The sequence below is a fragment of the Gadus macrocephalus genome, chromosome 21 (genome assembly GCF_031168955.1).
Source record: "Gadus macrocephalus chromosome 21, ASM3116895v1".
Classification (NCBI taxonomy): domain Eukaryota; kingdom Metazoa; phylum Chordata; class Actinopteri; order Gadiformes; family Gadidae; genus Gadus; species Gadus macrocephalus.
The window spans coordinates 831,749-856,384 of NC_082402.1; the positions used below are offsets into that span (position 1 = coordinate 831,749).

At 49.6% G+C, this 24,636-nt stretch overlaps 1 protein-coding gene and 1 long non-coding RNA gene across 14 annotated transcripts in view; one reads left to right on the plus strand and one right to left on the minus strand.

Moving 5' to 3' along the window:
• Positions 1-1,059: 1,059 nt before the first annotated feature.
• cd2ap (CD2-associated protein) overlaps positions 1,060-24,636 on the plus strand; it is a 35,066-nt gene continuing 11,489 nt past the window's right edge. For 8 of the 13 annotated variants that reach the window (XR_009523563.1, XR_009523564.1, XR_009523565.1 and 5 more), the window contains exons 1-12: positions 1,060-1,322; positions 8,244-8,404; positions 12,673-12,886; positions 15,682-15,782; positions 16,164-16,284; positions 17,294-17,457; positions 19,068-19,149; positions 19,811-19,899; positions 21,767-21,865; positions 22,455-22,529; positions 23,386-23,422; positions 24,571-24,633. Coding sequence is in view for 5 of the 13 variants with exons in the window: in XM_060041030.1 (XP_059897013.1) it covers positions 1,319-1,322; positions 8,244-8,404; positions 12,673-12,886; positions 15,682-15,782; positions 16,164-16,284; positions 17,294-17,457; positions 19,068-19,149; positions 19,811-19,899; positions 21,767-21,865; positions 22,455-22,529; positions 23,386-23,422; positions 24,571-24,633 (1,210 nt within the window). In the remaining 8 variants the exon portion in view is untranslated. Of the gene's footprint in view, positions 1,323-8,243; positions 8,405-8,879; positions 9,418-12,672; positions 12,887-15,681; positions 15,783-16,163; positions 16,285-17,293; positions 17,458-19,067; positions 19,150-19,810; positions 19,900-21,766; positions 21,866-22,454; positions 22,530-23,385; positions 23,423-24,570; positions 24,634-24,636 lie in introns of those variants that run through there. The other 5 variants (XM_060041032.1, XM_060041030.1, XM_060041033.1 and 2 more) reach the window with 5 other exon arrangements.
• LOC132449409 (uncharacterized) lies at positions 12,813-13,190 on the minus strand. Its single transcript, XR_009523571.1, has 3 exons — positions 13,149-13,190; positions 13,032-13,070; positions 12,813-12,914 (listed from the first exon to the last, which is right to left on the minus strand). It is a non-coding gene; the product is annotated as an uncharacterized LOC132449409 (long non-coding RNA).

Genomic DNA, 24,636 nt, shown 5'->3' on the forward strand with positions numbered 1-24,636 from the left:
AAAAAACTGCAATGCATTTCACAACAGCACCGCACGCTGTCACTATTTAACTATAAATATGTGCAGGGCGCTCCAACACTGGAGAAGTGTGCAGGTTTCATTTTGAGTGAACACGATTGATTACAGTTTTGATTTATTAAATAAATTCCACCAGCTGTAGGCTAATTATAAACGCGGGCGTAGACAGCAACAATCATCTTTATTACAAACGTTTAGGCCTGGACATGTTTGTGAGGTTTATGTCATATATAAGATTTAAAGATAAATACGGACTGTCCCAACTCTCCATCACAGTCATGCTTTAATGAACGTAAATGAAAATAATTAAACTTTAACTTTTAGGACAGAAAACGAAAGTACGGATGTTTTCCTAACTGATAACCAGTGTGTAATCCGACCCCGCGGGCTGGGTCCGGCTGCCAGTGGTTCAAACACCCTGCGCGGCGTCTGTGGGTTTCCGTAATTTGCATGCGGCTCGGTCAGGACCGCTATCCGCTCAGACACTTCCCGCTGGCCTCCGTCCAGAGGCACTTAATAACCGCACTGACAAACACACAGATCACACACGCAAATACACTCATTAAACACGCAAATGCACACATTACACACGCAAATACACACTGCGCAGTCAGATACACTGCTTCGGACATGGCAGCCTTTTACTGCATTATATATATCCTAAAGTGTATTATATATAGCCAAAAGGATATTGTATATAGCCTAAAGTAAATGATGTTGCCGAAAGTAGCCTATATGGTATGCAAGCGCGACTATGTAGACTATATTTCTACTTCGAGATAATACAAGTATTATTAATTATAGCTATTACTGGGCACATGCACGCGCACGCACACACACACACACACACACACACACACACACACACACACACACACACACACACACACACACACACACACACACACACACACACACACACCACACACACACACACACACACACACACACACACACAGCCATTCCTACCCACCCCCCCACCCCCCCCCACCCCCCCCCCCTTCCCACTCCATGGACAGACTGCTTCCACATTCCACCGGACATTCCTCTCGCGGGAGTGTTCGGGGGAACCATCGCGAGGTTTCCCCACTGCTAGGTGGTGTTTTTGGTGGCAGCGGTGAAGGTGGAGACTCCTGAACTTCCTCCAGCGGGAGAGACGTCGCTCTCTGCCCGGGACGGATGGACATACGACGGCGTGCGGATCAATACAGACTTGGCAGGCAGGAAACGGGCGGAGGACGTCGACAAAGAAGCGAGATAACGAGGAGCTTCCTGACCTGTGATATCTGGGAGTCTCTGGATGGGTGAGTACCGAGTACTCCGTAACGAGTAGTGAGTACTGAGACCCGACTACCGATTAGTCAGCACTGAGACCCGAATAGTGAGTTCGAGACCCGACTACCGATTAGCCAGTACTGAGTTCCCGAGTATTGAGTAGTGAGACCCGAGTACCGATCAGTGACTACCGATTAGTGAGTACTTAGACCCGAGTAGTGACTAATGAAACCGAGTGCTAATATTACCGAGTACCTAGTACCGAATAGTGAGTAGCGAGTACTGAGTAGTGCGTACTGAGACCCCAGTACTGAACGCTACCGATTAGTGAGTCGTGAATGCAGATAGTGAGTACCTAGTAGTGACCAGAGGGTACCGAGTACAGAGTTCCTAGTAGTTAGCAGAGAGTACCTAGTAGAGAGTAGTGAGAGCAGAGAGTAGTGAGCGCGCAGAGTAGTGATGTGGCGCGTGTGGATCTCCCTTCCATCATGATGTTCACCACCGGTGGAGCCGCAGCGTCAATACAGTCCTGACCACAGGGTCGGGTAGCATAAAGTTAGCACAACAGTTAGCTGCTTAACCTATTCACCCAGTCTGACAGCCAGTTAGCTGGTGAGCCCGCTAGTTAGCCAGCAGGCTAGCTGACTAGTTAGTCTAGTAAGCTAGTTTACCAGTTAGTAAATCAGTACGTTAACTAATTCGCCTGTTTGCTAGAGGTTGGGCCGCATTCCTTTTTTCACTCAATGCTAGGATCTTTAGTCTACACATGAATGACATGGTGACTATTATGGATTATTGGTGAACGATCAGCAGGTTGATTGATTGCAGATTGAATCATTAGTTAGTGAATTCGATTTGTTAGTGATGTGCTGAAGTCCAGTCGTATTCTTCATGTGTGCAGAGATACCCATCTATCTGAGTAGTGGGTTCATCCACCCAGGGAAGGTAAATGGCAGAATGTGGTTGTGAGTGAGTGAATAGTGCTGGAGGTAGAGGACAGGACATACTTTCTGTTTGACAGCCGAGGTCCCCACACCCTGCTCCACCACACGGACCACATCTTCGCCTTCCTCCCTCCTCCCTTCACCTCCTGATATACAGTCTGCTATGTAGACCAGCGGTTCCCAAACTTGGTCTGTCGGGAACCCCCCCTTTGGTTAACATACAGTCAGTAACTGCTACACACACACACACACACACACACACACACTCTACACTCTACACACACGCACAAACGCACAAGCACACACCCGTTCCCACAGTTCTGGGTTAAAGCAAATTTATTGGTTTCCTGGTGTACAAACAATCACTGCTCCCTTCAAATTAACCAGAATGCTCCCTCGCTCAGCTGAGTGTTGACTGTTGAGTACGAAGAGCAGCACGTCGTCTGCATGGGAGCGAATTTACAGGACAGCAGAACCTGGGACAAGTCACTCCTGTGCCTCAATGTGTCGCACATACACTATAAAAACAACGGTAGTTGTTGTGTTAAGTTGCCTGGCTGTCACTCACAGCCATGGTGTGTTTAGTCTCCGTTGACGTGGCCGTGGACTCAATGTTTGTCTCCTCTGCCTACAGAGCTTCAACATTTCCGAGGTGCTCGGAACCGCGTCAGATTGTGGTGTGAACGGTGACGACATTGTTCCTGGTTCTCACCGGTTGTCTCCTCGTAGGGCCACCGTAGAGTGTGACACTCGGGTGCACCGGCGCGCACGCACACTCATTTAAACTGTGTCACGAGCCTTGGTGCGCGGTCAGCCTGTGCTTTGATTCTAACCGTGTGTGATGTCGCTTTCCCCCTCCCTCCCTCCGATCCATCACATCTCCCTTCCATCCCGTCTCCCCCCCCCTCCCGACCCAGAGACCGGGACCTGTTATGCCCCCTTGCCTCAGGGCCTAGTCTCCCCCTCGGTCCGTTCAGCCCGGGCTATACAGTCAGGGCTGGGAGCCAGACGCAGGGCCTGCCCTTCCCTACAGCCGGGTTGACCTGCCTGTGTGTCTCCCAGCCAGGGTCGTGTGCCTGTGATGAGTGATGCTGTAGAATGAGGAGCAGCACAGTATGGTGGTGCTGCTGCTGACGGGGGTTCTTCTCTGTGCGTGTGTCCTGTGTGGAAGCATGGAGGAGTATAACCCGTTGGGCTCGGCAATCTCCCAGCCCGGTGTCTCCCCCCAGCCCCCAGAGTGTTTTAAGAGTGACTAGCCTGTTATTCAGCTTCCTTGCTATGCTGTGAAACGGGTTCTAGATCCAATCTACTCCACTTCTGTAGTTCCTACGTCTGTGCGCAGCCAGGCATGCAGGGTGTCTTCTAAACACGATGGTGCTTCAGTGGGGACAGTTATGACGAGGAGTTAAGGACTAAAGCAGTATGAATCTGTCTCTCAACACTAGGGGGATGCAGAAAGTACGCGTCCAAACATCTTTAAAACACACTTTCGAAACAGCATGCTCATCCGGTTTTAAATCCTCGTTTCCCTCCTGGTTCTCCTCTTACATCGAGGGTGGCAGTTAGGGTGGGGGCTGGTTGGTGTAGTGGTTTCGGGTGTCGGACCCCATCTGTAAGGTTTTGGGTTTGGCGCCCAAGTCTACCGCGGTGCTTATGAGCAGTGGGTGGGCGCTGTACTGTCCTCTCGTGGTCCCTGGGCCACTCTGAATCAGAGCACCTACCTGCGCCTTAATTACTGCTGTCAGTCACAGCTTAATGAAGACCAATACTTAAAAATAGATCTGGTCGTCATAGGTTCATGTAGTTTTATTCATTATTTTTTTCCTATAATTCTGTTATCTTACTGTCCTGCTGTACTTTCTGCTTTGGCAACCAGATCCCCCTTCTGGGATGATTAACGGCTCTGATATTAGTGGATGTTGCCCCAGGGCTCCGGAGGGGGAGCACTGAGGTGGGCTAAGCTCTCACTAAGGAATTCTCTCTGTCAGAGCTAGCCTCCGGTGGCACGTAACGCTGTGTCCCAACACGCCCGCGGTGCTAGCCTCAGCCCATAGTCTTCTACCTACAAGCGTAGCTTCACGCTACGGTTGTGTGATAGGGTTGCAAGGTTGTGTGATAGGGCAACGTGCTAAGGTTGAATGCAAGGGCTACCTGCTACGGTTGTATGCTAGGGCTACATGCTATGGTTCTATGCCAGGGCTACCTGCTAAGGTTGTAGGCTAGGGCTACATGCTATGGATATATGCCAGGGCTAGCTGCTAAGGTTGAATAGGGGTCTTTGCTAGGACATCATGCTACACTTTTATACAAAGCAAGGTTTTGGCTGCTGATGTTCTTTCCCGTGATGAGGGGTTTGAATCTTCTCTGGTTGGTTCTTATTGCACCGCAGGCAGGTGTGTGTGTGTGTGTGTGTGTGTGTGTGTGTGTGTGTGTGTGTGTGTGTGTGTGTGTGTGTGTGTGTGTGTGTGTGTGTGTGTGTGTGTGTGTGTGTGTTGTTTACCTGCATGCCCCCCACCTCTCCCCTCCCCAGTCTCTCTGGTAACCCACCAACACCACCCTGAGTGTCTGAGGGTTAAAGGAGGCCGTCTCTGACCCCGCCCCTAAACAGGAAGCGCTGTGTAAGGAGATAGGAAGTGCTGACCTGGAAGTTCTGCTCCTTCGGCTTCCTGTCGGGAACAACCTGACGGAGGACCGAGGGGTCTGACCACGGGGGCCTCGAGGGGCGGGGGGGACCGAGGTGTCTGACCACGGGGGCCCCCTCCACCACCGGGGGGCGGGGGGGGGCCGAGGTGTCTGACCACGGGGGCCTCCCCCACCACTGGGGGCCGTTGGTGTTTCCCAACCGGCGGTGACTCAGGGCTTTGAGCCGGCCGGGTGCTTTCACTTTATTCTGGTATCTGGCTGAAACAAAACCAAACGGAGCGCGTGCACGAGTTGCTAGGGTGACCCGCTGCTGAGATCTGGGAGGGCCGCACGTCTGGGCCCACGCAGACGTCCTGACCAGCAGAACGGGCGTGCACGGTCTGAGTAGCGCCGTGTGTTTAGTCTCTTAGTGTGTGTGGGGTACCCTGTTCTGATATGGTGTGTGTGTTTGTGTTACCCTGTTCTGATATGGGTTTTACCTTGTGTGTGTGTTTGTGTTACCTTGTTCTGATATGGGTTGTGTGTGTTTGTGTTACCTTGTTCTGATATGGGTTTTACCTTGTGTGTGTGTTTGTGTTACCTTGTTCTGATATGGGTTGTGTGTGTTTGTGTTACCTTGTTCTGATATGGGTTTTACCTTGTGTGTGTGTTTGTGTTACCTTGTTCTGATATGGGTTGTGTGTGTGTGTGAGTGTGTGTGTGAGTGTGTTTGTGTTACCTTGTTCTGATATGGGTTGTGTGTGTTTGTTACCTTGTCCTGTTATGGGTTTTACCTTGTGTGTGTTTGTGTTACCTTGTTCTGATATGGGTTTTACCTTGTGTGTGTTTGTGTTACCTTGTTCTGATATGGGTTTTACCTTGTGTGTGTGTTTGTGTTACCTTGTTCTGATATGGGTTTTACCTTGTGTGTGTGTTTGTGTTACCTTGTTCTGATATGGGTTGTGTGTGTTTGTGTTACCTTGTTCTGATATGGGTTTTACCTTGTGTGTGTGTTTGTGTTACCTTGTTCTGATATGGGTTTTACCTTTTCTGATATTGGTTGTGTGTGTGTGTGTGAGTGTGTGTGTGAGTGTGTTTGTGTTACCTTGTTCTGATATGGGTTGTGTGTGTTTGTTACCTTGTCCTGTTATGGGTTTTACCTTGTGTGTGTTTGTTACCTTGTCCTGTTATGGGTTTTACCTTGTGTGTGTTTGTGTTACCTTGTTCTGATATGGGTTGTGTGTGTTTGTTACCTTGTCCTGTTATGGGTTTTACCTTGTGTGTGTTTGTTACCTTGTCCTGATATGGGTTTTACCTTGTGTGTGTTTGTGTTACCTTGTCCTGATATGGGTTTTACCTTGTGTGTGTTTGTGTTACCTTGTCCTGATATGGGTCTCACCCTGGTGTGTGTGGGGGGTCTCTACTTCCTTGTGTTCTTGGTTTGTCATTAACCCGTGACCCAGCCGCAGACCCTGACCCGTGTGTGTATTGGGTTGACACCCTGCTCCTGAACCGCTCCCACGGAGAGCGGCGCTCGCTCTGCACCTGTCGCAGAGCGAGCGCTCTAGACTAGTAGCAGAGCTCCACAAAACACATTAACCATTTATAACACAATGTGCTTGAATACCCTGTGTGTGTGTGTGTGTGTGTGTGTGTGTGTGTGTGTGTGTGTGTGTGTGTGTGTGTGTGTGTGTGTGTGTGTGTGTGTGTGTGTGTGTGTGTGTGTGTGTGTGTGTGTGTGCATTATTTATCAATGACGATACACATCTGCATGTTAACAGTCCATGCTCTACAAATCCAAAATGAACAACGGTCAAATGCAACCATCGACCAGATGTTTCCATGACAACACTCGGGTCCGCTGCGCTGATAGAACGCCACAAGCCTGTTAGCTTGTTAGCCTGTCTGCTTTTAAGCATGTTAGCCCATTGGCATGTGAGCCTGTTGGCTTGTTGGCGTGTTTATTTTTGAGTCAGTTAGCCTGTTAGCATTGTTGGCAGGCCTGTTTGTTAAGGTCAGGCCTGTTTTATTAAGGTCCGGCCTGTTTGTTGAGTTCAGGCCTGTTTGTTGAGTTCAGGCCTGTTTGTTGAGTTCAGGCCTGTTTGTTGAGTTCAGGCCTGTTTGTTGAGTTCAGGCCTGTTTGTTGAGTTCAGGCCTGTTTGTTGAGTTCAGGCCTGTTAGGTTCAGGCCTGTTTGTGGAGTTCAGGCCTGTTTGAGGCTACGGTAAACAACATTGTTTTAAAGGATGGAGGTCTGTAGGATGTGTGTTTCGCAGTCGTACAGATACTTCATCACCCTCTAATGCAGCGGTTCTCGCCTCATGTTATTGGGTGTTTTCAAAGGTGCAGTGTGCAGGGCTTTGGTGGCATCTAGTGGTGAGGTTGCAGATTGCAGCCAACTGAATACCCCCTCTGAAGTCTGAATACCCTCTAAACTCCTCATCCGTCCCCACCACGTTGGAGGAGCTACACTGGACCGGGCTGGCCTTGTTAGGGGGCAGACGGTACCTTGACATGATGTCTTCATCTACAGCAGCTTCGGCCAAGTGTCAAGTGAAGAGATTTAGTTTCTTGATTCTAGTTTTTTCAAAAAGTAGTTCATCAATACTGAATATATATGAAACGGTTCCAGTACTCATTTCCACGCAGTATCGATGCACCTTTGGTGTGTGTGTGTGTGTGTGTGTGTGTGTGTGTGTGTGTGTGTGTGTGTGTGTGTGTGTGTGTGTGTGTGTGTGTGTGTGTGTGTGTGTGTGTGTGTGTGTGTTTCTCCGACACCCAGCGCTGTGGCCATAAAGCCCCCCTCCTCTCATTCAATCACTGTGCAATCGCTGGTCATTTTGCCGTCGTAACCATGTTATAGCCTTATATTTATCTTCTAATAAAAATCAAAAAATATATGCCCTCAATGTTACCCCAGTGGTATCATAAATGGTAGCTAATATCGATATTTTTCAAGATATGGTATCCATGTTTGTATCCTAGGTTAGAAAGCACCGCATCGTGACACTTGGGTTCAGGGTTGTTCCTGTGCCTTCAGATAGATAGCCTTCTTTCAGGACCACTGGAGGGCATTGGGTGGTGGTGGTTGATGATGATGAAGATGGTCCATGTTCCTAACCAAATCATCTGTTCTTTCTCTCTGACATTTCTCCTCTTTTTTGTCCCTCATTCCCTGCCATCCTTCTCTCTCTCTCTCTCTCTCTCTCTCTCTCTCTCTCTCTCTCTCTCTCTCTCTCTCTCTCTCTCTCTCTCTCTCTCTCTCTCTCTCTCTCTCTCTCTCTCTCTCTCTCTCTCTCTCTCTCTCTCTCTCTCTCTCTCTCTCTCTCTTCTCCCCCCCCCGGCTCACTTCCTGCGTGCGGCGGCCCTCTTCCTGCGGGTGCAGAGGTGCTGGTGGAGTACGAGTACGAGGCGCTCCACGAGGACGAGCTGACGCTCCGCCCCGGTGATGTCATCGTGGGCGTGCGGCGGGTGGAGGAGGAGGGGGGCTGGATGGAGGGGGAGCTGGACGGTCGCCGGGGGCTGTTCCCCGACAACTTCGTCAAGGTGTGTGTGGGGGGGGGGGGGTCTGTCTGTCTGTCTGTCTGTCTGTCGGTCTGAACGAACCTCTGTCTGTCTGTCAAAGAACATGTCTGTCTGTTAAAGAACAAGTTTGTCAGTCTGTCTGATCAAGTACTTGAGTCTGTCTGTCTGTCTGATAAAGAACATGGATCCGTGTGTCTGTCTGTCTGTCTGATAAAGAACATGGATCCGTGTGTCTGTCTGTCTGTCTGCTAAAGAACATGGATCCGTGTGTCTGTCTGTCTGTCTGTCTGTCTGCTAAAGAACATGGATCTGTGTGTCTGTCTGTCTGTCTGTCTGTCTGCTAAAGAACATGGATCTGTGTGTCTGTGTGAAAAGGAACGTGTGTCTGTCGGCCTGTCTGTCTGCTAAAGAACATGGATCTGTCTGTGATAAAGTGTGTGTGTGTTTCTGTCTGTCTGATAAAGAACGTGTCTGTCAGTCGTTCTGTCTGTTAAAGAACCTGAGTCTGTCGTTCTGTCTGAGGACCAGATGAATAGTGTGGTGTTATGAGGACGACTGCAGCGTTAGTGCGTGGGTTGTTCAGTCTATTGGAGAGCGTCAGTCTGGTGATTGGATGACTTTATCTGAGGATCTGGGGAACGTTTCACCGATCATCTTCAGTCAAGAGTCACGACTGAAGAGTCGTTTCCTCTCTCCTTGACGCTGTCATCTTGATGGAGGTGGAAACTCGTATTTATATTGTTTGTTCCTTCTTTCAGTCTATGCCCCTCGCTCCCTCCCTCCAGTGGGATAGGTACTCCACTAACGCGCCTGTTCTTGGTGATCATCATCGCTTATGCATAAACTTCTGGCTGTGATGTCATAGCTGCTCTTTGCTCCCGGATATTCTTCTTCTCTCTCTTTCGTTTTCTCTGTCTCTCTCTGTCTCTCTACGTGTGTGTGTGTGTTTTGTCTGGTATCGTTGGATAATGTCTGAAGACGACCTCTTGTATTTAGAGCTGAAATGTCCCAGCCTCATTCCAGCGGATGAACAGGTGTGTTGTGATGTGTTGTGTTTTGTCCCGTGTCTTTCTGCGCTGTGTGTCTTGGTTTCTGTGGTTTAGGGTGATGTGTGTCTGGGTTAATGTGTGAGAACACTTTACGTGTGTGTGTGTGATAGGTATAGAATGTGTTTCCTTTTCAGCAAGGGAGCATTGCTAGTTAAGTATTGTTCTGGTGTTGAGTTTTGTATAGTATTGGTATTGAGTATTGTTAGTTCGATATTGTTTTGTGTACTAGTTTATCATTAGTTTGGTATTGAGGCTTGTTTAGTATTGCATCGAGTATTGCTAGTTTAGTACTGTTCTGTAGAGTATTGCTAGTTTAGTACTGTTCTGTAGAGTATTGTTAGTTTAGTACTGTAGAGTATTGCTAGTTTAGTACTGTAGAGTATTGCTAGTTTAGTACTGTTCTGTAGAGTATTGCTAGTTTAGTACTGTTCTGTAGAGTATTGTTTATAGTAACTTGAGTGTTTTCGTCTGAGGTCCCGCCCACCTGACCTCACCTCTGGGAGTCTGGACCTTGAGCCGTTGCCACGGTGACACGTGATGAGTCATGTGGAACAAGCCTTGTTGGGCAGCAGGTTGCCAGGGTTACTGTTTGCTTTGGGTGGGAGACGGGGCAGTGGGACCGGAGTCGTTGAATTCAGGAACGCACTCGGCCGCCATGCCTCCTGTTTGCCGGTCAGGAGTTCCAGAACGACCTGGGACCACGGGAGAGACGTCTCCGCCCACTGGGCAAGATACCGTAGACCTCTGAAGAATAGGCCCCGCCTCCGAGGCCCCGGGGCCCTCGGTCAGATGTCTCTGCGTAATAACACGGGGTTCAGAATGATAATAAGACATAACCAACTCTGTAGGTGGCGAAGAAGTAAAAGCTGCGTCACGTTTTAAACGACACACTTTTTCTATCTATTGGATAGGGTTGTCTGTGCCGTTAGTAAAGGATTATTAATGCTACTTTAACGCCACCGACAATGAAAAAACCCAGTCGGAAATGGATAGAAAAAGTGCGTAGTTCAAAACGTGCCGCAGCTTTTACTCCTTCGCCACCTACAGAGTTTGTTATGTACGCTCATTCTAAACCCGTGTTATTACGGAACCAGAGTTATTCTTCAGAGGTCTATGGTGTCGTTTAAATTAACTTAACTGAACTCCTTTACAAAGCATGAGCTGTGAATGACGTAGGGTAGTTGAGCTGTCAATCATATAGGGTAGTTCAGCTGTCAATCATATAGGGTAGTTCAGCTGTCAATCAAGTAGGGCCTAAAAAAAAAATTTGTTTGGTTCCGGTTTCCGACCGACCCTGTCAATTTATGTGCGACCCAAATTATTTTATGAGCTTTATAAAAATAAAAAAAATAAATAAAAAATAAAAAATGTCGATGCAAACTATAATCACGTTTTGGTACAGCACCTCTTCATTCTGTACAAGGATGAGCGAATTTTCTCGTTTTTAAATGAAAACAACCTACCTATCATTCGCTGCCGCTGGAAAAAATCAAATAAAAAAATAAAAAAAATCCCCTACCTACCCATGACCTCAACTGACAACCAACAGGAACCAAACTTTTTTTTTTTTTAGGCCTAGGGTAGTTTAGCCGTCAATCACGTCAGGTAGTTCAAACAGCCTTTCGTCTTGCGTCTGTACCCTCAGACGAATCAGGAGTTAGCATAAACCGACAAGTGTTGGGTGTAGTATTGGCGGCATACCCCATGCCAAAATTCACGAGCAAAAACGTCTCACACATCCGGGCACACATCATTATTACGAGCACCTTGACCGCCCTCCGGAGAGACCATATTCCTCTGCTCTCAAGAGCAGCAATAAAGACTGAGAAGGAAACGATTTGTTGGACGAGCACATAAAGTGTTTTGCTGCTCGCTCTGATGTTATTTCTGCTCTCGCGGTGGTTATTGTTATGGCCCTAAGTGGGCGGACCCTGCCACTCTATCTCTAAACTTCATTGGTCGCTGCTGTAACCTATCTTGTTGATTTCTCTGATTCCCGAGAATTTTGTTCTATTGTTCTATTTAGTTTTTACTACAATATACATAAACACAGATAGCACTGATCAATGAAATTTTAATAGACCAGTGCTGTCATCATTACACCAAATAAATACGGTACATTGGCTACAGCGGGTTAGTGCAGTATTAATTTCTCTGATGCATCCTACATTTCAATATTTATAATTCCTGGTCTGTTATATTATTATAACTTAACAATATAACCGGTCTGTTCTATTTACTCAAGTACTGCTCATCTTCAAGGCTGGCTATGGTTCACTGCCCCTGATAATCCTGCTCTCATTAACGCTTAGTGACATGTTTTATTAAGAACTGCCAGTGGTCTGTGGTGTAGTGCTGGGCTCTATCGTTCTCCGCCGCGTGTTCTGAGACGCCGGCTCTGAAGCAGTCTTGGCTAATGTGGGCTTGATGTTACCCGAGGTATCAAAGAGGAGTTTGGACTTGTCCGCATGTAATCAATCACATCAGGGTTACAACAGGAGCTGGGCTCTGCGGGTTGACTTAGAATCAGAAGGTTGGCAGTTTGATCCCCTGCTCCTCCAAGATGATTGTTGAGGTGTTCCTGAGCAAGACACCTTACCCTGACTGCTCCAGACTAGCTGGCTTTCTCTGTGTGTGTGTGTGTGTGTGTGTGTGTGTGTGTGTGTGTGTGTGTGTGTGTGTGTGTGTGTGTGTGTGTGTGTGTGTGTGTGTGTGTGTGTGTGTGTGTGTGTGTGTGTGTGTGTGTGTGTGTGTGTGCACACTGGCATGGTTGACTCCGCCATATGTGTATGAATGGTTATCAAGGCGTGCGAGAGAACACTTTGTGAGTGCGAGAGCAGAGTCAGCATTTGTGCACAAGGTGGCGTCAGTTTGTACTGCTTCATGCGCAAAATGAAGGATTTTTTTACTCTCAGGCGATTTACGTACAGGCAAAGGGCTTTTCCCTGTACGTTTTGTGCAGGGATGTGGCGACATATTCAAGGATCATTACCAGGACAACGGAGACAAGGCTCCATGTGGCGTACCTTCCACATCAAACTACAGCACTGAAAATGTGCACGAAGTTGCAAACCCTTGCTTGGATTTGTAGTTGGCTGTGACCCCGCCCCCATGTCACTCTGACTCCGCCCCCTGTCACTGTGTGTTCTCCACTATGAGTTAAACATTCAGGACTTCAAGGTTTCAGGTTTTGAACTCTCTGTTCATCTGTCTGACCTTTGACCTGTCGGCCGTTCCTAGGAGCTGAAGAAGGAGGAGAAGGCGGAGGCCAAGGTGGAGGCCAAGGTGGAGGTCAAGGCGGAGGCCAAGGTGGAGGCCAAGGTGGAGGCCAAGGCGGAGCTGTGCCAGGCGCGGCGGCGGGAGAAGCAGCCGGGGACGGTGGCCAACATGGTCCAGAGGATGAGCCACATCCCCATGGGGGGGTTCCAGCCCCACGGCCAGGCCTCCAAGAAGAGTAGGTTACACCACCCTAACCCCTCCACCTCCAAGGAGAGTAGGTTACACCACCCCAACCCCTCCACCTCCAAGGAGAGTAGGCTACACCACCCTAACCCCTCCACCTCCAAGAAGAGTAGGTTACACCACCCCAACCCCTCCACCTCCAAGAAGAGTAGGTTACACCACCCTAACCCCTCCACCTCCAAGGAGAGTAGGCTACACCACCCTTACCCCTCCACCTCCAAGGAGAGTAGGCTACACCACCCTAACCCCTCCACCCATATCCCTAACCACCTCCAAGGAGAGTAGGTTACACCACCCTAACCCCTCCACCTCCAAGGAGAGTAGGTTACACCACCCTAACCCCTCCACCTCCAAGAAGAGTAGGTTACACCACCCTAACCCCTCCACCTCCAAGGAGAGTAGGTTACACCACCCTAACCCCTCCACCTCCAAGAAGAGTAGGTTACACCACCCTAACCCCTCCACCTCCAAGGAGAGTAGGTTACACCACCCTAACCCCTCCACCTCCAAGAAGAGTAGGTTACACCACCCTAACCCCTCCACCTCCAAGGAGAGTAGGTTACACCACCCTAACCCCTCCACCTCCAAGAAGAGTAGGTTACACCACCCTAACCCCTCCACCTCCAAGAAGAGTAGGTTACACCACCCTAACCCCTCCACCTCCAAGAAGAGTAGGTTACACCACCCTAACCCCTCCACCTCCAAGGAGAGTAGGTTACACCACCCTAACCCCTCCACCTCCAAGGAGAGTAGGTTACACCACCCCAACCCCCTCCACGTTTAACCACACCCCCACCCTCATCAGACCTCCACTCCTAGCCAGATATCCACCTCACCCCCCGTGTGTGTGTGTATGTGTGTGCGCGTGCGTGCGTGCGTGCGTGCGTCAACATGCAGTGTAACCAGTTAGTGAAGGGAATCCATTGTCATGGCTTCAAACCTAGAGCACAGAAATAGCCGCACGGGGCATGAACACACAACACTCTGCGCTGATGTTTGAGGGGTCATGGTGCGTCTCAGTGTCTTAGAGCGCTAAATAGAGTGGAAGTCTCACAATGAAGACAGCACTGTTGACTCATCTCACCCGCTGAGGATAAACCAACCCCACACTGCCCCCTGGTGGAGGCTGTGGTCTGCTGCACTACCACAAGCATTACAGCACACCGCAATATGAGGAAGTGGCAGGTAGGGGTTAGACAGTACAGAGACAGGTCATTAAGGAGCAGGTAGGAGTTAGACAGTACAGAGACAGGTCATTAAGGAGCAGGTAGGGGTTAGACAGTACAGGGACAGGTCATTAAGGAGCGGGTAGGGGTTAGACAGTACAGAGACAGGTCATTAAGGAGCAGGTAGGGGTTAGACAGTAGAGACAGGTCATTAAGGGGCAGGTAGGGGTTAGACAGTACAGAGAGGTCATTAAGGAGCAGGTAGGGGTTAGACAGTACAGAGACAGGTCATTAAGGAGCAGGTAGGGGTTAGACAGTACAGAGACAGGTCATTAAGGGGCAGGTAGGGGTGAGACAGTACAGAGACAGGTCATTAAGGGGCAGGTAGGGGTGAGACAGTACAGAGACAGGTCATTAAGGAGCAGGTAGGGGTTAGACAGTACAGAGACAGGTCATTAAGGAGCAGGTAGGGGTTAGACAGTACAGAGACGGGTCATTAAGGAGCAGGTAGGGGTTAGACAGTACAGAGACAGGTCATTAAGGAGCTGGTAGGGGTTAGACAGTACAGAGACAGGTCATTAAGGAGCAGGTAGGGGTTAGACAGTACAGAGACAGGTCATTAAGGGGCAGGTAGGGGTGAGACAGTACAGAGACAGGTCATTAAGGAGCAGGTAGGGGTTAGACAGTACAGAGACAGGTCATTAAGGAGCAGGTAGGGGTTAGACAGTACAGAGACGGGTCATTAAGGAGCGGGTAGGGGTTAGACAGTACAGAGAGGTCATTAAGCAGCAGGTAGGGGTTAGACGGTACAGAGACGGGTCATTAAGGAGCAGGTAGGGGTTAGACAGTACAGAGACGGGTCATTAAGGGGCAGGTAGGGGTTAGACAGTACAGAGACAGGTCATTAAGGAGCGGGTAGGGGTTAGACAGTACAGAGACAGGTCATTAAGGAGCAGGTAGGGGTTAGACAGTACAGAGACAGGTCATTAAGGAGCAGGTAGGGGTTAGACAGTACAGAGACAGGTCATTAAGGAGCAGGCAGGGGTTAGACAGTACAGAGACAGGTCATTAAGGAGCAGGTAGGGGTTAGACAGTACAGAGACAGGTCATTAAGGAGCAGGTAGGGGTTAGACAGTACAGAGACAGGTCATTAAGGAGCAGGTAGGGGTAAGACAGGTTATTAAGGAGCTGGCAGTGAGTCTGTCTGCAGTAGTAGTGAAGTATTATTCAGTATTATAGTTTGGCTCAGTGGGGTTTGTCCTCGGTGAACTTCACCTTGTCAAAAGCCCCACAATGCACTGCGGGTGAATGTGCAAACACGCCCGTGCGGGGTTGAAGTGGTAGAGCCGGTTGCGGAGCTGTGTGGAGAAGGTGGAGCAGGGGTGGAGCTGTGTGGAGAAGGGGTGGAGCTGTGTGGAGAAGGGGTGGAGCTGTGTGGAGCAGGGGTCGAGCAGGGGTGGAGCTGTGTGGAGCAGGGGTGGAGCTGTGTGGAGCAGGGGTGGAGCTGTGTGGAGAAGGGGTCGAGCAGGGGTGGAGCTGTGTGGAGCAGGGGTGGAGCAGGGGTGGAGCTGTGTGGAGCAGGGGTGGAGCAGGCTTCTGAGCGCCGGTGTTGTTTCTGCAGAGCCCCGGCCGCGACAGTGCAGGGTCCTGTACGACTACGCCCCCCAGAACCAGGACGAGCTGGAGCTGGCGGTGGGGGAGCTGGTGGACATCAACGAGGAGGTAGGACTCGACCCGAGGACGCACCTCACTCCTAGCACCCTGCCCCCTTTAGCCATGGAGCTGCGTGGCCTCGTAGCTTAGCCACGCAGCTCAGCCACGTTGCTTAACTGTGTGGTTGAGGTTCTGGGACTGGAGCCCTAAGTCCACGAACTACCTGTAAACCTGTGTGTGTCTGTGTCTGTCTGTGTCTCTCTGTCTGTGTCTCTGTCTGTCTGTCTGTCTGTCTGTCTGTCTGTCTGTCTGTCTGTCTGTCTGTCTGTCTGTCTGTCTCTTGTCTGTCTCTGTCTGTCTGTCTGTCTGTCTCTTGTCTGTCTCTGTCTGTCTGTCTGTCTGTCTGTCTGTCTGTCTGTCTGTCTGTCTGTCTGTCTGTCTGTCTGTCAGGTGGAGGAGGGCTGGTGGAGTGGCTCTGTGAACGGCAGGTCCGGTCTGTTTCCCTCCAACTTTGTCAAAGAGCTGGAGGACGAGGAGACTGCCGAAACTGCTTCGGCAACAGACGAGATAGGTGAGACACACACACACACACACACACACACACACACACACACACACACACACACACACACACACACACACACACACACACACACACACACACACACACACACACACACACACACACACACACACACACACACACACACACACACACACACACACACACACACACACCTGGACACAGACCAGGACACAGACCAGGTGAGGCAGGGACAGCAGAGGGGACATCAAAGCTAAGCTGGTGTTTGGATGCAGGCTCGTTCCTCAAGGCTAGGCTGCATGTGCTAGCATGCCGATGCGTTCAATCCGCATTCTGTTGATCCAGCAACGTTTCACCTTCAGCCCCCGTCCCCGCCCGTGGTTTACAACTGTTCCAAGGCCTCTCTTGGTATTTACGTAATTTAGTTTCTATTTGCATGTAGCGTGTGTTAACGGCGTCTTCCTCAGTCGGAGCTGTTTGTTTGTTTATTAGCATGCAGCGCGTTTTCTCTGTGTGCCAACAGTATGCATTAACAGTGTGCTGGAGGTGTGGTCCCCAGAGAACAGGTAGAACACGCAGGTAGACAGGTGTGTGTGGAAGGGTTGTTAGCTTATGGGTCCCTTAACAAAGCTTCTTCCTCTCGCTCTCACTCCCTCTCTCTCTCTCTCTCCTTCTCTTTCACCCTCCTACTTTTCCTTCTTCTTCTCTCTCTCGCCTCCTTCCCCCTCCCTCCTTTTCCTTTGCATCTCTTCATCTTCCTCCCTCGCTCCCTCCTTCCTTCTTTCCCTTCCTCCCTCCCTCGCTCTCGCTCCCTCTCTCCCTCCTTCTATTTCTCCCTCCCCTCCCTCTCCCTCCCTCCCCTCCCTCTCCTCTCTCTCCCTCCTTCTATTTCTCCCTCCTTCTCCTCACCTCCTCTCGCTCCCTCTCTCTCTCTCTCTCGCTCCCTCTCTCCCTCTCTCCCTCCTTCTATTTCTCCCTCCCCTCCCTCTCTCTCCCTCCCCTCCCTCCCCCCCCCCCCTCCCCCCCCCCCCCCCAGATGGTAAGGAGGTGCTGGACCCCTCCTCCCCTGGCCCAGGTAACGGGGTCGTTGTTCCCCCTAAGAAGGTCCTCGGCTTCGGCTTCGGAGACATCTTCAGGGAGGGATCCGTGAAGCTCCGGACCCGCCCCCACAGCCCGGACAAGGAGGAGCGCCGCGACAAGGTGGGTCCTGGGGTCCCGTCTAGATTAGATAGTCCTGGAGGTCAATCCGGTCCAGATTAGGTAGTCCTGGAGGTCAATCCGGTCCAGATTAGGTGGTCCTGGGGTCCCGTCTAGATTAGATAGTCCTGGAGGTCAATCCGGTCCAGATTAGGTAGTCCTGGAAGTAAATCCGGTACAGATTAGGTAGTCCTGGAGGTCAATCCGTTAAAGATTAGGTGGTCCCGGAGGTCAATCCGGTACAGATTAGGTGGTCCCGGAGGTCAATCCGGTACAGATTAGGTGGTCCCGGAGGTGCCATGAGGTTTCATAGGCTAGCTGGTTCATTGACGCTATGTGCTACATGCTAATACGCTATCTCCGTGTTTAGTGTTCTTTTCTGTAAAACGGCTCTTTCATGTATAATGCGTGCTGTGTATATATGCTAGCTCCTTCCCTAGCATTCTGCGCTGTAGGCTAGCTACCTTATTCCTGCTATATACTAACCGTAGCCAACATTAGCTCTGTTTTCTGTAGCTGCTTCCCTAGCGTTGGATGCTATAGGCTAACAGCAGCATGACAATACTGTTCTGAGTGTCCTCCTCTCTCCTCCCCCACAGCACTCACACACTGCTGCCCCCCCCCTCCCCCCTCACCTCCACTCTCACTCTCACCTCCATTCATCACCTCCCCCCCATCTCCGGCCACTCCTCCGCCCACCTCGTCTATCTCCTCCTCCATCACCTCCGCTCTCATCTCAACACCCAAACCCCACCTCCTCCTCACCTCCCTCCCCCCCGCCTCCCCCCTCCCCCCTCTCCTCCACCTCCTCCATCACCTCCCCCCTCTCCTCCCCCCAACTCCTCCATCACCTCCCCCCTCTCCTCCCCCCTCTCCTCCCCCCAACTCCTCCATCACCTCCCCCCTCTCCTCCCCCCCACCTCCCCCCTCTCCTCCCCCCAACTCCTCCATCACCTCCCCCCTCTCCTCCCCCCTCTCCTCCCCCCAACTCCCCCCTCTCCTCCCCCCCACCTCCTCCATCACCTCCCCCCTCTCCTCCTCTCACCTCCTCCCTCCCCACCCCCACCTCAGCCTCACCCCCACCTCCTCCCTCCCCACCCCCACCTCAGCCTCACCCCCACCTCCTCCCTCCCCACCCCCACCTCAGCCTCACCCCCACCTCCTCCACCTCCTTCCACTCCTCCTCGTTTATGTCTCCACTCCCACCTGTTGTTGGGTTTACCTTCTTCCTTATAGAACCTGTCTTTATAGAACCATCAACATAGAAACTCACCCTATAGAACGGGTCCTCAAAGAGCCCATAAACATGGAACCAGGTCACATAGAACCATTGCACACAGAACATGTATGCATAGAACCGGTCCATAAAGAACATTTCCATATACAACTGGTCAACATGGAACCGGTCCATATAGAACATATCCGCATAGAACCGGTCAAAATAGAACCGGTCCATATAGAACATATCCACATAGAACCTGTCCGTATAGAACAGATCTTGGAGCCAGTGAATCCTCCAATATGATGTCACAGGTCTCCCCCCCCCCCCCCCCCCAATCATCCAATCATAAATGAGGATATCATCTCCATCTGTGTGGTTTGCTTCATTCCAGCCAATCCCATCCTTACCATCCGTTGGCAAGCCAGGCTCCGCCCCCGCCGCCCCGCCCCCGCCCGCAGACAGCAGAGCTCAAGGTAACCGTGGCGACCAGAGACGGGATGCCGTCGTCTCCGTCATGCTTGGTCTAAGAACTGTGATGGATTGGTCCAACAGTACACTGTGTATCAGTACACGATATCTGTTTTTGAATAGTGTTTAAGATCCAAGTCTTCCATGACCTTAAAGCGATGCGCACAGATATCCCTAAATCAGTTTGCCTGTCCTACCTGGTTTCAAAGCAGTTGTTGAATACCAAACTCTTCTTTGGGGGGGTACAGTGGGGATGTCCCCTGGGTTAGCATTGGCTCGCTGAGTTACAGTAGCCTTGCTCCTCTCTATGTGAGGGGAAATACACTAAGAAATACTGAACAAAGATTTCCAATGTGTTGGAGTGTCGGTAACAATACAGCAGGACTATAGTTTGTCTACACACTCGTGGATGATTCCGAACTATTTTCGGCACTGTGTATATTGGGCTAACTGTGATGCCAGCTAACCGGCTAACCTCTGCCGAGATGAGCCAACACATGTAGCCCATTAAGCACGCTCCTTGAGATAAGTTATTGGTTATATCTGCTAGCAAGTGATCTCATTAATTTGTCAATTCTCTCACTCTTTCTCTTCGTCGTCTTCTCTTTCTCTTTCTTTCTCTCTTTCTCCCTCTTTATTTCTCCCTCTCCTCCGCCCCCCCCCCAGAATACTGCAAGGTGACCTACGCGTTTGACTCGACCAATGAGGACGAGCTAAGTCTGAAGGAGGATGACATCATCCACATCCTGAGCAAGGTGCGCCCTGGGGTCAAAGGTCAAGCTCATAAGGGTGTTAAAAACAAACCAGGCTATTTGTTCCCATAGCAACGCGAAGAACGGATCTCAAGGCCGAAGTACCATGTAGAGCCTTATGAAATCTGTTTTATTTACGTCAACAATTTCATAATATTTAACGGTACATTTTTAACGATGTACGATTTAGAACTATGGAACGATGGTTAACTAGATGGAGACAGCTCGTCGTTTGGAATATCACGACTTAAAAGCGGACCGCCCATCAAAGGACGATGTTCAGAACGATCTTCTGTCAAACGGCCGTTATCGGTCGGTGGAACACACCGGTTAGGTGAGTCTGCCGGAGGGTGCATTCATATTCAGGCAACGCGCTCGCCTGTTTGAAACGCTTCACTAGAGAAGAGCGTCTGATCTCTTCTAAAGGGTGTCAGACTCGCTGCCCACTGACACAAAAGCCCTGGATAATGTCTCGTCTTGAATTTGCGCATGTGCTTGCAATAAACAGTGGCTTGAGGAGGAATGCTGTTGTAACACAGAGCTGTTCCTAGTTCTTGACACGGGCTGCAGACTTTAAGTGGTCGACACATCCATTGTTATGAGTCCGATCAATAGTGTGTTGACAGGATGGAAGGAGACAGTTCAACCCCCGACGCATTATATTCCCGGTATTGCCCTGTTACTCTTTTGTCAGATTACAATTATTAAATCATCTAGGTTGCTACAATAATCAGGCCTTCCTTTGAGGATTATTATTTTTATAAATTCAGGTAAATTATGGAAAATTATGCAAATTATGCAGATTCCATTTGACTCAATTTCTAGTACAGATTTCCGTAATTTCCGCATCATGTAAATCGGTCTTTACAGCTACAGGTTTGGCATGAAGGTGTACACTAGGGATGGGTCGGTGGCGAACGATTCGTTCACAACGAACGAATCCCGAAGGTGAACTACGAGAACTGATTCCCAAAACAAGAGAACTGATTCTTTGATTCTTTTTTTTTTTAAACATAGAACAAAAATATGGTCATGTAAACAAAATATATAAACGAACAGAGCTCCGTCTCCCCGTGACCTTATATTGATTGAGTCTAAAACGTTTCAAAGATTCAGCCAATGAGAGGACTACAGCAGGTAGCAATCGTGTCGCCATGGCACTCGATTAGGCCACAAGACGCCATTTAATTGTTACTGCACCCCATTATGTATTAAGCATATTTATGAAAAAAAGGCACGTATGTGCTTTATATACATGCTTAATATTTACACTTAACCTGGGTAATTTTGCAAGAACATGCCAAATGAAGTAACAGACCATCTGACTCAACGAACGAATCCAACAAACGAATCAAACAAACGAATCGTGATAGTGAACGGAACTGATAGAACTGATTCCCGGAAAATAATGTTTTTTCCCATCGCTGATGTACGCTGACTGGAACCAGCAGCAGGTGGTGCCCCCCCTGGCGGCCACCTGGTGTAGCACACGCATACAGTAGAGCACAGTTAGTGCCGTTTGGTTTAAATGTTAGCTGATGTTAATGCACACAAGAACAAAGGCTGGCATTAGCATGTTAGCGTCAGTAAACAGACAATGTCTCGGTTAGAATAAATAAAAAAACATAACACCATGCTACACATTCCCTGAAGAAACTCTTCTCATCTCTTATCTCCTCCTAATTAATCCTCCTCCTCCCGTACTCCTTACTCTGTTCTCCTCCTCATCTTCTGCCTGTCTCTCTCCTCCTCCTCCTCCTGACTCTCTCCTCCTCCTGACTCTCTCCTCTTCCTCTTCCTCCTCGTCCTCCTGACTCTCTCCTCTTCCTCTGTTCTCTTTCTCCTCCTCCTCCTCCTCTTCCTCTCCCAGGACACCGGTGAGCCCGGCTGGTGGCGAGGAGAGTTCAACGGGAAATCGGGCGTGTTCCCGGACAACTTCGTAGCCATGGTTACCGACGCCGACAAGGAGGTGAGCCAATCCGGTGGCTTGCTACGGTGTTTCAAGCATGAGGGGCGTGGCCTTTTTTTAATGATCATGATCAACGCTTAATTAAAGGTAGGGTAATTATGTTGGAGTATCTCGATCAGGCCACGCCTCTCTTCAGCGCTCCCTCCAAAACCACGCCCCCATAAAATCAGAGACTAGCTCGCTAGCTTTAGCGGTAGCTCTTCCTAGCCTTGTAGAAGACTCTTCTCATGCACAGTGAGTGTGAACAGATGGGCTGATCACAGTCCTGTCTAAAACACCTAAAAAAGTAAGCCCCCCCCCCCAACCCTGCCCAACCCAACCCATCACTTCGGACTTCAACCTATTCACCTTCAACCATCCTACACTCTATTCTCCCTACCCATACCCAAACCCACAGGGTGTTTTTAGCTTTTAAGAATTGATTTATTCTGGTACATGATTCCTAACTATTTAATGCTGAGGTATGTCTTGTTTGTGTGTGCCTGACCACAAATGAAGTTCCCTCACGGGAAAAATAAAGTGTTTTGATCTGATGGCCGACCTGAGCTCTAACCCCGCCTCATCCATGGTGATGTGGTTCTGCCCCCAGGACCCCGCCGTGAGGGCGTCCATGACACCCCCATCATCATCATCATCATCGTCATCCAAGCAGGAGCCAGAGGAGGTGAGTCCCCGCCCCCCTCAGCATGGTGTTCTGTTACTGCCTTGCTCAAGGGCACCCGGGCATGTTTAACCACCCCATGGGAGGGGCTGGAGGGCAGGGTGACCCCAGGATGACCCCAGGGTGACCCCAGGGTGACCCCAGACCGCTCAGTCAGCCCTCTCAATTCACTGCTTCAATGAGTGCATCTGTCTCTCTCTCTCTCTGTCTCTTTCTCTGTCTCTCTCTCTCTCTCTCTCTGCCTGTCTCTCTCTCTGTCTCTGTCTCTGTCTCTCTCTGTCTCTGTCTCTCTCTCTCTCCCTCTCTGCCTCTCTGCCTCTCTCTCTCTCTCTCTCTCTCTCTCTGTCTCTGTCTCTGTCTCCCTCTCTGTCTCTCTCTCTCTCTCTGTCTCTGTCTCTGTCTCTCTCTCTCTCTCTCTCTCTGCCTGTCTCTCTCTCTGTCTCTGTCTCTGTCTCTCTCTGTCTCTGTCTCTGTCTCTCTCCCTCTCTGCCTCTGTCTCTCTCCCTCTCTGTCTCTGTCTCTCTGTCTCTGTCTCTCTCTCTCTCCCTCTCTGCCTCTCTGCCTCTCTCTCTCTCTCTCTCTCTCTCTCTCTCTCTCTCTCTCTCTCTCTCTGTCTCTGTCTCCCTCTCTGTCTCTCTCTCTCTCTCTGTCTCTGTCTCTGTCTCTCTCCCTCTCTGTCTCTCTGTGTCTCTGTCTCTCCGTCTCTGCGTCTCCCTCTGTCTCTGTTTCTCTCTCTGTCTCTCTCTGTCTCTCTCTGACTCTGTCTCTCTCTCTCTCTCTCTCTCTCTCTCTCTCTCTCTCTCTCTCTCTCTCTCTCTCTCTCTCTCTCTCTCTCTCTCTCTCTCTCTCTCTCTCTCAGAAGCCGAAGAAGCCGCCACCCCCGTCTAAACACACTGGTGAGTCTTTTTTTGCTGGTCTAGCAACGCAACTATCAATTCTCTTTTCTTGTCACAATGCTCCTGTTGCTAAGCGACGCACAAGGACAGTATTGATCAAACGCTTTGCTTGTGGCCCTGCAAAATGGCCTCTTGATTGCTTTCTATCTTTGGGGGCCCTCATGTCGCCTGTTCCATAAGGAAACCCAGCTTAAGATGTTATCTTTCATAATGTTAAATAAAGTTTCAATCTAAATCACTTCACACCACAGAGAGCAGCCTCAAAGTTCATGGTGTGTGTGTGTGTGTGTGTGTGTGCGTGTGCGTGTGTGTGTGTGTGACCTTGAAAAGCTCATCCATGCATTTATTTCGAGTAGGCTTGATTATTGTAATGGTCTTTTGACAGGCCTTTCTAAAGGAGCTGTTCGTAAATTGCAACTTGTTCAAAACGCTGCTGCTAGACTCCTAACAAAAACAAAAAAAATTGAACATATTACACCTATTCTCAGATCTCTACACTGGTTACCAGTCTGTCAGAGGATTGAATTCAAAGTACTCCTAATAGTCAGACCTCCTTTCACCTTATACTCCAGCTAGACCCCTAAGGTCAGCTGGGACCAGTCTATTAATCACTCCAAGAGTGAAAACAAAACACGGTGAAGCAGCTTTTAGTTATTTTGCCTCGTGCAAGTGGAATAAACTCCCTGATGAACTAAAACAAGCCGAAACTCTAAATACCTTCAAAACTAGGCTTAAAACCTTCATGTTCTCCAGTGCCTTCGACTAAACACTAGCACTTTGTTTCACTCTTTTATTTTCGACTACAACACTAGCACTTTGATTCACTCCTTTATTTTGAGCTATATTCTTATTTATTTTTATCTTTTATCTTTATATACCCTCTATTTTTATTACTTTTTATCTTTTATGCTCATTTGTATTCTCTTATCTATTCTCCCTGTTTTGTATTTCTTATGCTCTATGTAAAGCACTTTGAATTGCCATTGTTGTATGAAATGTGCTATACAAAAAAAATTGCCGTGTGTGTGTGTGTGCGTGTGTGCGTCTTGCTCCGGTCACTTTAGAGCCACAGGTGACTACAGTCAGACATAATTGTCTCTGGCTTCGATCTGATCCTAAATCCCGTTTTTCAATGTTTGGCTCTTCAGCGCTCCGACCCGACATTCCCAACACCGACCGGAAACCACAGTTTGCCCGGTCAGAAGACAGAGGTA